The 11,631-nt window shown below is 51.4% G+C and overlaps 2 protein-coding genes across 2 annotated transcripts in view; both read left to right on the top strand.

Annotated features, from left to right (window-relative positions):
* Positions 1-3,732: 3,732 nt before the first annotated feature.
* POU4F1 (POU class 4 homeobox 1) lies at positions 3,733-6,997 on the top strand. Its single transcript, XM_082700657.1, has 2 exons — positions 3,733-4,109; positions 4,815-6,997. The coding sequence occupies exons 1-2, from the start codon at positions 3,987-3,989 to the stop codon at positions 5,955-5,957; spliced, it is 1,266 nt and encodes a 421-aa protein (XP_082556783.1). The 5' UTR covers positions 3,733-3,986; the 3' UTR covers positions 5,958-6,997.
* Positions 6,998-10,677: 3,680 nt separating this feature from the next.
* The window catches only part of LOC309849205 (uncharacterized protein), a gene marked incomplete at its 5' end in the record, with an annotated part of 83,614 nt that continues 82,660 nt past the window's right edge, over positions 10,678-11,631 (top strand). The window contains 2 exons of the mRNA XM_082701515.1: positions 10,678-10,965; positions 11,013-11,457. Of these exons, the coding sequence (XP_082557641.1) occupies positions 10,678-10,965; positions 11,013-11,457 (733 nt within the window). The remainder of the gene's footprint in view (positions 10,966-11,012; positions 11,458-11,631) is intronic.

Raw genomic sequence — 11,631 nt, 5'->3', positions numbered from 1 at the left:
GGCCAAACCGCTATTCCTGAATCCCAAGAAATAACCCGGGTTCCATCCCAGAGGGGTGTGTGTGTGTGTGTGTGTGTGTGTGTGTGTGCAGGTAGTGGCTGCTATGTCCAGCGCTGATTTCTCCCCCACCCCCTCACTCTTTTGGAGAAGGGCAGCCCGAGCCGGCAGCAGCTGTCAGGCTCGCTCTGCTGCTCTGTGGAGGTGGGTGGGTGTCTAAGGTAAGGACAGTTCACTCCCAGCAGTGTGGGCCCTTGAACAGCGCCTCTCTCTCCGCGCCTCCCTCCCACCAAGGAATCTCTGCTCTCTGAGCTGGGGGAAACAGCAGCTGCCAAAGAAGATGTGAAGTGGGGCCTGCCAAAGGAGGAGGAGAAAATTAATTAATGAGGGAAAGAAATGTGTCTCTGATCCAGATGATAGACTCCCTATCCCTGGGGGGAGAAATTCCTTGGAAATCAATAGCTGTGCATTCATTATCCCCCTCTTGATAAAATGCAAAGCTATGAGATAGGGGGAGGGGAGAATCTGTGTTGGTCATTAAACAAGAAGGAAGGGGGGGACCTTTCCAGGAATCTATGCCAAAGCTCAGAACCCATGTGGGCATCATTAGCACAGGCAGGGGCCAACTAGTTACTGCACTTGCCAGACCAGGAAAACAAAGCAGTGACATATTGGTGAGCCCCAGTCCACCACCCTTTTCTTTCGCTGCCCTGGGGTAAGTAGAGAAAGACTTCGTAAGGCCCAAAGAACTGCATGCAGATCTGCCACCATGCCCCAAGCTCTAGCCTGGGGCCGAGGCCCAGCAGGGATGTGGCTGGATAACTGTCCAGGCGCCATCTCCCACCCCATCCATGTTTCCGTCCAACTCTTTTCTCTGCACCTGTCACACCTGAACCATAAGTGCCCCCTCACCTGGGGCTGCCCCACTCTTAGAGACTGCCATCTCCTGCAGGGCAGCTACCCCTGTTTTATACCTCATTTTCTCTCCAGTGTCTTGCCCTGGCCCAGACTGGTGATGACCGAGCATGTGAGGAAGAAAGGGAAAATAGAATGTAAATGAGGGAGGGATGCAATAATTGAACTCCGAAAAAGAACAAGCTGCTGTCAAGATTTACAGCTCTGCATGGGGACAACGCACCCTTCTGGCCCAATCTCCATTTCCCTTTTTGGAAGAGAGGAGACCCTTCAGTGATCTTCCTGCTTGCCCCCCATTAACCCTGGCTTGTTGAACTCTCTGGCTTTCACTCCTGGCCTTCCCCATCTGCCTTCTCTTCCTTCTACACACATGTGTTGTTCTATGGGGCGTTTTTACCCTGTGCCAAGCACTTTGCTAGGTACCGTTGTGGACACAGATGTTAGGGGGTGGGTTGGGAATTGAACCCACAGCCCTCATAGTTCTAGCCACAGGAAAAGCTGAGATATTCTGGAATGGGTTGTCAAAAAAAAAAAAAAGTGTCCAAAGAAATGTGAACTGGAGGAGGAGAGTCTGGGCAGGCTTGTGAGCTCCTGCTCTCTGGTAGGGTGCCTGTTCTCTGGGTTTCCTCGTGCCCTCCCAGAGTCATAGGTAAGTCCATATGAGTTTCCAGTACTTGGCTGGCCTCGCTCTCTGGGGGTCCACTCAGAAGGAACCTGTGCTGCTTGTGGTTCTGCCTCCCATGCACCTTTCCACCCTTCGGCCAGCATTTCCTTGAGGTGCGGGCAGGATCTAGGCTCTTGCCCTCTGCAGGATCCTTCCTTTCCCTAGTGAAAGAGCTCAGGGGACGGCTGCCATGGGTATCAGGAAGGATTAGGTTAAGCCTGGACATCCAGGGCGACGACTACCTTAGGACTCACTCGCTCCCTCCAGCGATGTCCTGCTCCCCGTCCATTCCCCGTAGAGATAAGTTGCATTTAGCACTCCCAGGGGACCATGTAATGGATGGAAACGCGAGGCTCCTCTGGAACCAGCAAGTGAACATCTTTCTTTCTCCCTTCTCTGGCTGCAATAGGGGAGGAGGGTAGAGAGAAAAGAAAAGAAAGAAAGAAAAAGCCATGGTGACGCCTGTGGGCTTTTCTTGGAATTTGAGTATTGAGTGGGTATGCTAAATACGGACACGTTTATCTGAGGAAAAGATCCACACGAACGCAAATTGAGGTTTTTAGAAATGAGATCTGCTCTTTGGTGGAAATAACAGACTTCTTTGGTGTGGGAGCGACCAGAAGATTATTTATCTGATCTCTGCCTCCCATAAGTAGCCCCTTGCCGCTCTCCAGCTCTCCCGCCACAGATGTGATAACATCTGGGCTGTTATTATCACCCGGGGCAAGCATTGTGTCCCCGGGGACTCGGCACCTGAACTGTGGTTCTCCCCGGAGGCGCTTGATCTGCCTGCCACACAAGGGCCATATAACAGGTTGGCTAATTGATTCATTCTTCTTAGGTTTTGATTTTACAATCAGAGAATACATAAAAAATGAAGTCTGGACCAGAGCTTAGGTTTCTTTATTCCAGATTGGTTTGAATTAATATTTTAATCACACTTTCCTATACACTGGCTTGATCCTATCTCCTATTCAAGATATATATATATATATATATATATATATATATATATATTATACACACACACACACACACACACACACACACACACACGAAGCAAAGAGGCCAAAGCCAAGACGATGGAAGGGAAAAGAAAGTTCTCTTTTCAACATCTTAATTCTTTTTTCTCTGAAACGATTTTCTTTTCTCCCGGAGTTTCCAGCATAATGTGTGTGTGTGTGTGTGTGTGTGTGTGTACACGCTGAGGAGAGGAAAGGATCCCCACAACACCCTGTTAACTATTTTTCCTTTTGATTACTAGAAGCCTCAGATCACCCGGAGCTCGTTTGAAATGTGGGTTTGTACACGGTTAAAGGAGACAAACAATAAGAGAAATGCACAATTTCATTTCAACAGCAGTTCCTTAGTAGAAAGCACACGCTCCTTGTGGCTCCTAAGTGGCTGTCACTGTCGGTGCCTGACACAGTTATATTCACAACAACAACAACAACAACAAAGTATGCGGAGGAAATTAAATTATATGGAAATCAATAGCGTCTGACTGCTTCAAACAAATGTCTGTCACGGCGATTATTCTCCAGGAACCTATTTATAAACCTTGAAAGAAACAGGTTCTTGCAGCAAAAGACAGCATCTTCTGCGTTTCTGTGTTGTTATTTATACTGTATACAGAGGAATGCGCGGGCATAATTTAACATACAAATACCCAGCTGTATACATTATATAACAGCTTGTTAGACATCCCAGAGTGGAGGTGTGCCTAAGTAATGCGCATATATTCCGGGCTTGCGATGGGGTTGGGGGAGAGTTTGAGAGAGGGAAAGCACCAAAGGGGTTCTGAGCATCATGTCTTTCTCCCCATAAAAGGTGGGTACCCCGAGACAATAGCCAGCCCTTTTGATCTTTCCAGAGCCGCTGTGGGAAAGGTGAGGCGTGCATTGCGCATGCCCGGGTAGCTACAGGTGCATCACCTGCGCTGTCCTTGCTGGTGGTCACTATAAGAGTGGCTCCCAAGCGCCTGTCGCGGCCGGGCGAGCGCGCGCGCGCGCAGACGCACGGCGCCGCGGAGAGAGAGCGCGCGTCAGACAGACTCAGACAGCTGATGCCTGTCAGCGCGGCGGGGCCGGGAGCTCTCGCGAGAGCTCCCAGAACCGGCCGCGAGAAGTGGGGCTCAGGTGTAAGAGGAGTGCATCCCGTCGGCGCGCGGGGCTAGAGCTCTAGGAGAAGTGGGATCGCGAGGCCGGTGCGCGGCGCTCTGCACGGTCAAAGGGAGCGCCGGGCGGCAGCGGCGGCAGCAGAGGAGCAGCAGCAGCCCCCGGCGCGGCCACCGCCTCCGCGCAGCCAGCCGCCGCGGCTGCAGCCTCCGAAGGGAGGCCGGGGGAGCCGGCGTGCGCACTTTCCCGCAGACTTTCGGAGTGTTTGTGGATTTACATGCCAAGCCATCAAGATGATGTCTATGAACAGCAAGCAGCCTCACTTTGCCATGCATCCCACCCTCCCTGAGCACAAGTACCCGTCGCTGCACTCCAGCTCTGAGGCCATCCGGCGGGCCTGCCTGCCCACGCCGCCGGTAAGCGCCCCACGCCCGCGGCCCCGGCCCGCGCGCCTGCCCCCTCCCCGTCTCCGAGACACTGCATGTCGGGTGCTGCTGTGCTCCGGGTCCAGGTGCTGGGTTTTGCGGGCAGGGAGTTTTAGAGGAATCCCGCTGCGAGGCACGTTTTGTCCAGTGGCGCTTAATGTCGTGATCCCGTCGCCTCTGCCTCGTGTCGGGCGCCTGCGATCAGAGTGGGGAGCGCTGGGGCCATGACTCTCTACTTCCCTCCACTTTTTCTGTTAATTTCACGCCTCGGAAAGGCGGTCTCGGTGCGTGTTCGGGTGCGTGACACGGGTCCCGAGCTGCGAGTTACATTTCCATTTCTTCTTCTTTTCCCCTTCCTTTTTGGTCTCCCACGCCGGTTCCCGGAATGTGTTCTTGTGTCCCCCTCTCCCCTGAACCTGTCTCTCTCCCCACACTCACGTCCCTTCTCATCTGTCCCTCCCCCCGTCTTGTCCTCAATGTGCTCCCCATTCTGTCTTTCCCGGCCTCCACTGTCCCCACCCACGTTGTTGTTATTTTGGTTGCTTTGTGTTTGGTTTGCCCTTTGCTCGTGCTTTCTGGCTTGTGCGTGGTTTTGTTTTGTGTTTTTGCTTTTTTTCGTTTTGTGGTTTTTTTTTTTTTTTGGTTGTTTTTTTGTTTTGTTTTGGTTTGGTTTGGTTTGGTTTGTGTCGCCTGCAGCTGCAGAGCAACCTCTTCGCCAGCCTAGACGAAACGCTGCTGGCGCGGGCAGAGGCGCTGGCGGCTGTGGACATCGCCGTGTCCCAGGGCAAGAGCCACCCGTTCAAGCCAGACGCCACGTACCACACGATGAACAGCGTGCCATGCACGTCCACGTCCACCGTGCCGCTGGCGCACCACCACCACCACCACCATCACCACCAGGCGCTCGAGCCTGGCGACCTGCTGGACCACATTTCGTCGCCCTCGCTCGCGCTCATGGCCGGCGCGGGCGGCGCGGGCGCGGCGGGCGGCGGCGGCGGCGCCCACGACGGCCCGGGGGGCGGCGGCGGCCCGGGGGGCGGCGGCGGCCCGGGCGGCGGCGGCCCCGGGGGCGGCGGCGGCGGCGGTGGCCCGGGGGGCGGCGGCGGCGGCCCGGGCGGCGGGCTGCTAGGCGGCTCGGCGCACCCGCATCCGCACATGCACGGCCTGGGCCACCTGTCGCACCCGGCGGCGGCGGCCGCCATGAACATGCCGTCGGGTCTGCCGCACCCCGGGCTGGTGGCGGCGGCGGCGCACCACGGCGCGGCGGCTGCGGCGGCGGCGGCGGCGGCGGGGCAGGTGGCGGCGGCCTCAGCGGCTGCGGCCGTGGTGGGCGCGGCGGGCCTGGCGTCCATCTGCGACTCGGACACGGACCCGCGCGAGCTCGAGGCGTTCGCCGAGCGTTTCAAGCAGAGGCGCATCAAGCTGGGCGTGACGCAGGCCGACGTGGGCTCGGCGCTGGCCAACCTCAAGATCCCGGGCGTGGGCTCGCTCAGCCAGAGCACCATCTGCAGGTTCGAGTCGCTCACGCTCTCGCACAACAACATGATCGCGCTCAAGCCCATCCTGCAGGCGTGGCTCGAGGAGGCCGAGGGCGCGCAGCGCGAGAAAATGAACAAGCCCGAGCTCTTCAACGGCGGCGAGAAGAAGCGCAAGCGGACTTCCATCGCAGCGCCGGAGAAGCGCTCCCTCGAGGCCTACTTCGCCGTACAACCCCGGCCCTCCTCCGAGAAGATCGCCGCCATCGCCGAGAAACTGGACCTCAAAAAGAACGTGGTGCGGGTGTGGTTTTGCAACCAGAGACAGAAGCAGAAGCGGATGAAATTCTCCGCCACTTACTGATGGGGAGTGGGAGGTGCAGGGCGGGGCAGAGCGGGGAGCTGAAGGGGGCTTTTCGGGGCCTTTCCCCGAGCCTGTTTTCCTCTAGATTTGGAGTGTCCGTTATCTTGCTTGCATTTGGGGAGTCCCTCCTAGCGCACTCTTCTCTACCCCCCTCTCTGCTCTCCCTGCCCTTTCCCCTCTCCAGAAAAGAGGACTGCGGTGCTGGGTGTGGACGAGGGAGAGCCAGGCAGGAGAGAAAGAGGGAATATTTGGGCAAGCGGGAGTCAAGGGAAAGGAAAGCAGAGATTGGAGGAGGGGTTTTGAGGAGCAGATTGGTTCTGGGGGTTAGGGTGGGGGGAGACTCGGGAAGTCTAGGGAAATGGACTGTTTTTGACCAGAGACACTTGTCAAAATCTCCTGGGGACCAAGGGACTATGTACAAAAACAAACCTACCAACCACCAAAAAACAGACAAATAAAGACAAACTAAAACAAAACAACAAAAAGAAAAAAAAATGTTTTAGAAACTTAACTCTGGGGAACCAGGTTCTGCAGCTTCATTGCTCCCTAAGGAAGAGAGAAAAAGAGCACCACTATTATTACCACCCACCCCAACCCTACATACATAAACTGAGTTAAAATCCCAAACCAAACAAACCCGAAGGTGAAATTCTGGGTAGCAAAGCTAGTTGTTCTGTGTTTACTGCCCCCCTCCAAGTCTCACTTCCACCCCATCCGTGTCCTCTTTGATTTATTTTATCCATTCCAATGAGACTCCTATAGCTGCTCTCCATTGCCAGAAAGGGGGGGGGCACAGCAAAGAGAGGGAGGCTATTCAGGAATCCCACATTTTCGGGTGACCTGGTCTATACTCCTGTGGTCTGGTCATGTCTGGTGGGGATGTTTAGGGAGAGAGACACACACAATCTGAGCTGACTGAAAGGCAGAATTTAGAGTCTCCGAAATAAATATTTTATTCTAAGATAATAAAACAATTTAACAAGGTTTTTCCCCTTCCATTTTTGCTTATATCTAAGATCTGGAAAACAGATTATTTTGAACCCCCCCCCCCCCCCCCCGGGCCCATAGAACTTGCTTGCCCTTTCATTTATTTTTCTGAGTGTGGTTTATTTTAAACTACCTACTGACTTTTCCCCCTATTGATTCAAATACACTGTTGGGGTGGAAGACACTAGGAAAGGTACTGTGCCCCATTTTCTCTCTAGAACAAGACCCATCTTGCTCTTCTAGGTACCCTTTCTTTCTCTCTTGAAGACCACGAAATCATTCTGGAAATACTGGAAAGTTTCTGCTTTCAGTTGGAGCAGGACTTGGCTGGGACAAAAATCAGCTAAATCCCAGGAGAGAGGAAGACAGGTTTAAAGCCCTCCATTTGTTTCAAAGGGGTCTGCATGTTGGGGGGGAAGCAGAACAACTGTATTTTATTATTATTATTATTATTATTATTATTCAAAAGTAATTTATTGCTGGGGATAAATGTTGGGTAGCAAGAACTTTAATTTGCACTATCAGTCTCCCAAATAGAAAATCATGTATAGTATTTCATAGTAATAATCAAGGTACTCTCTGAACTGCTGATGGTTAAAAACAAAGACAAGACAGCTGAAGGTGGTTAGGTAAAATGCCTGCTTGGTGCATAAGATACTCTTTTGATCTCTTGTGGAGATGGTTTATCACCATCCTTTAATAAGAAGTACAAAATTGAAAACAGAACAAATGAGAAAGGGAAAACTCTGCCATTTAACAAGACTGAAATCATGCATGATCTGAAAGGTGCAGAAAGAAACACAATTAGCTCTCACTCTGGTTAGGCATTATTTATTTAATTACGTTGTATATCATTGTTTGCAGCGCAAACATACTATGCATTTGAAACTGAGCACTAAACTGGGCTAGCTTTCTGATAGACCGTTTTGTGGATAGTGTGATTTCACAGTCTACTGCCTGTTTTCACCGAAAACACAACATTCTTGTCATATTCTTGTATTTAGAGGAAGAGAACAAAAGGAAAATTACTGTAAATATTTTCTTTAACGCACACACTCACACAATGGTTACAAAACTGCCAGTGTTAATCCTGAAATGTCTCACGATTGATCTACCTGTCCATGTATGTCTGCTGAGCTTTCTCCTTGGTTATGTCTTTGCTCTAATACCTTTCCTCCTCCCCACTCCTATTAGAACCATTTCTGTGCGCCAAAATACAACAGGGGGATGTGTCCCAGTACGCTTGCAAATAAAACATAACTGAAAGAAGAGCAGTTTTATGATTTGGGTGCATTTTTGTTTATACTGGGCCAAGTCCTGGTAGAGCCGGTCAAAAAATGAGGTTCAACCACAAATACAAGGGAGGATATTGAAAGGGGGATAAAAAGTGAGGAAGGGGTGAGAATGATGTATTTTTCTGCTGAATCAGAATTCACTTTCAGATAACTCATGTCAAAAGCGGTGCTCTGAATAAAATGAATTCTATATTAGTTTCCTGTGTTCTATCAATTTTTTTTTTTAACTGCAGAAACTCTTAAACCACAGTTCTCACTTCAGAGTGGTGGAAGGTAATAAATAACCAGGCCCCCTCCCCAAATTAAATTGAGGTTCAGGGAAAGAGGCATTTGGAGATTTCTATGTGGTGTTTCTAGCCTATAAACATTTCTTTAAAAAATGTTGTAACTAAATGACTTTGCTTTGGAGGTTAATAAATATAAAAAATCATCCACGGATCTGTCCAGCCACCATGTCAAATGCCTGTGTTCATCTGAAATATTTAGTGTGCCACCTACTGCTCCAGAAAGACCAGAGATACTCTATTTCTTGGTGACCCTGGACTACATCAGATGCCAAATGTACAAAGTTTCTTAATAGCTGGGATTATATCTTCTGACATCATCCCATTTTAGCCAAATCTTTTTAATTTCACCGGCAAATCTGTGAAACAAAACACTTGATGTTCAAAAAAGAATAGTACATTTAAAAAGCTGTGATTTTAAACAGTTGTTAATGTTTAAAAAAGCACTAGAGGTATTTTTAAAAATAGATCTCTTCCATCAAAATTGATTTGTTTTTGTTGTTATTGACTTGAAATGTCATCAAAGTTTTTAATAAAATGCATTTGTAAAAACCAACCAACCAACCAACCGTTATTTCATAGGAAAGTATGACCGGATTTCATTGTTGGAGAACCAGGAATGAACAAATGAAAAGATTTACAAAGGCTTTTTTTTTCCCCCCAATCTGCTCCAAACGCAAATGATGCAGGCAAATACATTTGTATTATATAATGATGACCAATGTATGTAATAAGAACTTAAGCATTTGTTTTGTATTAAAGTCCTTATCAAATAAAAAGACAATATTATGTTAATAAAACATCATGAAAACACATGCTTTGCAGAGTTTCCTATTTTATGCAGTAGGAAACTGTGCAAAACAGAAATGCTTTGCTCTCCGGTGAGTGAATGTGTGTACCGTGGGAAGGAATAAGACTGTTCTAAGACACCTTTGTCAATTTAGAAAGAAACAAGCAAACAAATGTCCTCCTGAAGCGAGAGCAAAGGCTTGTCACTCAGCGGTAGCTGACCTTTCAAAGTTTTCTGGTTGGGAAGAGGAACCACACTTTAAGCACAGTCTGAAACCAGTTGGTGAGTGGAAATACTAAAATGTGTGGCTGCGAACTTTAAAAGAATGGTCTTAAAATAAGTTGGTGAGAGTGGGAAAATTGCGCTCCGTTTGTATTTCGGCTTCTCGGGAAATCCAGGCGTTCGTGGACTAGGCAGGGCAAAAGAAAAATAAGCATGAAATGCACCTGTCACGTTGATGCCACTCATTCATTTTAAATTTCAGTTTGCCCCAGTCCTAGCTCAGAGTCCTGCTCCTATAGGTCTGAGAAATGATGCCCTCAAGACACATCAACTAACTTCTGAGTAGATTTTTGTTTAATGCGTTTTCTTAAATTGCTCTCAACTTCGATTACACTTTCATAAATAAACCGTAGCACCCACTGCCATGATGGTATGTTTTCTCCTGATACTAAGACTAATTCGGTCCTGTTACCACACATAGCCAGGCCAACGGAAGACAGGGCGCCCTAGCTCCTAGGACTCACCTGGCCAGCCCCCGCCCACGGCCCGCAGCCGCGTCGCCCGGGCCTCTCTCTCATCTACCCTGCGTGAAGCATCCCTGCTCCATCTTTCTGGGGGAAGAGCTTTCATAGTCTAGTCCATGAAGTGGGAATTGTTGAGTTCTGACTTTGGCTAAAAAGCAGTGTTCCCCCACTCCATTCGAATTGCCTTGGTGGCCCCCGGGATGGTAAAGGTGATGACCACAATTATTATCTGGTATGGTTCTGTTTATCCGTGTTATTGGCGCCGTAGTCTCAGCCCCACGATGAGAGCCACACAGAGCTCGTGGGCGGTTTCAAAGGAGACCGCAAGCTTAATTGATTTTTTAAAAATAGCAGCCGAATTCTAATTCTCGCGGGGAGCCTCTTTTCCACCTGCGAGATAAGCCTTGTCGCAATAATTACGTTATTTAATATTTGATCAAACCTTCGCGCCGCCACCGCGGCTGGCGGCGCGGGGCCGGCTCGCGCCCTCCGGGGCGGCGGGCGAGCAGCGCTGCCGGAGCCGGGCCGGGAACGTGCGGCGGGGGCGCGCGACCGCCCCGCTCGGGTTGTCTTGCTCTTTGAATAATTCATGGCTGGAGAGTTCTGGAAATTAATAAAATGAATGATAACAAGAAGCTAATTAAAAACTTTCGTAATTGTTGTCAAGTCAACTTGATAGGAGACGGGCAGGCCTCCCTCTCCCCCTCTGCCCGAATCCGGAGGCCCTGGCGGGCTGGGCGCGGGCGGGGAAGGGCTTTGCATGTGGAGTGGACAAGCGCTCCCGGGTCTCAGGGAGTTACTTCGGGGGCCGCCTCGTGGGTCTGCTCCCTCCCCTCCAGCCGCCACAGTCTGCAGCTACTCGTCGTCTCGGCTAGACCTCGGACTTCCGAGCGGGTGGATGGGCGGGTGCCGTTTCACACCGCAAGCGGAGATGATTGGGTCACAATTTGCAGCCAGGAGGGACCCGCCCTCCCCCGACCCGTGTAGGGCTCTCCCTCTGCCACCGAAACACCCGCCCACCCGGGGCCGACCGCGCGGGGAATCCCAGCGCCCCAAGCGCGCAAGCCTCCGCCAAGCGACCGCAGGGCGCCGGGTATGCGCCCTTCCACCGCCTGCCGATTGGTCTGAAGGCTTCCAGCCACCCGAGACCGCAGTTCCTCTCAGACAGCGGGACAGCCACCAGCCTTCGGGCCCTGGCTGGGAATTGGCCCGGCCGCCAAACACCCCAACGGATAAGCGGTCCCGGGTCTGGACCCCCGGCGCGCTTGCGCAGCGGAGGCGGGTGGCAGGCGGGGCGCGGACCGCGGGGAGCGCCCGGCGGACGGGGCGCGCACGGAGTGCGCAGGGAGCGCGCGGAGCTCGCACATGCGCGCAGCGAGCTCCGGTCTCCTCCGAGAGGTGAGTCGGAGTTCCGCAGCTGGTAATTAGGAGCTCTCAGAAGTCTTCCCCTACCATGTAAGTGCCTTTGAGGGTGTCCTGAGAAAAAAGGGAAGGGACTGGTAACTCACAGAGGTTAAAAATACCCCCCTCCCCACAGTTTGCCTAAGTCGAGCAGGCACCTTAAACACCATG

This window comes from Mustela nivalis (genome assembly GCF_964662115.1).
Source record: "Mustela nivalis genome assembly, chromosome: 15".
In the NCBI taxonomy this organism is placed as follows: Eukaryota; Metazoa; Chordata; class Mammalia; order Carnivora; family Mustelidae; genus Mustela; species Mustela nivalis.
This window is presented reverse-complemented; position numbering and strand designations above follow the sequence as displayed.

Coding starts and splice junctions, on each gene's coding strand:
- POU4F1 (XM_082700657.1), top strand. CDS start 3,987: ATGATGTCTATGAACAGCAAGCAGCCTCACTTTGCCATGCATCCCACC. Junction 4,110..4,814: donor CCTGCCTGCCCACGCCGCCG/GTAAGCGCCCCA, acceptor TGTCGCCTGCAG/CTGCAGAGCAACCTCTTCGC.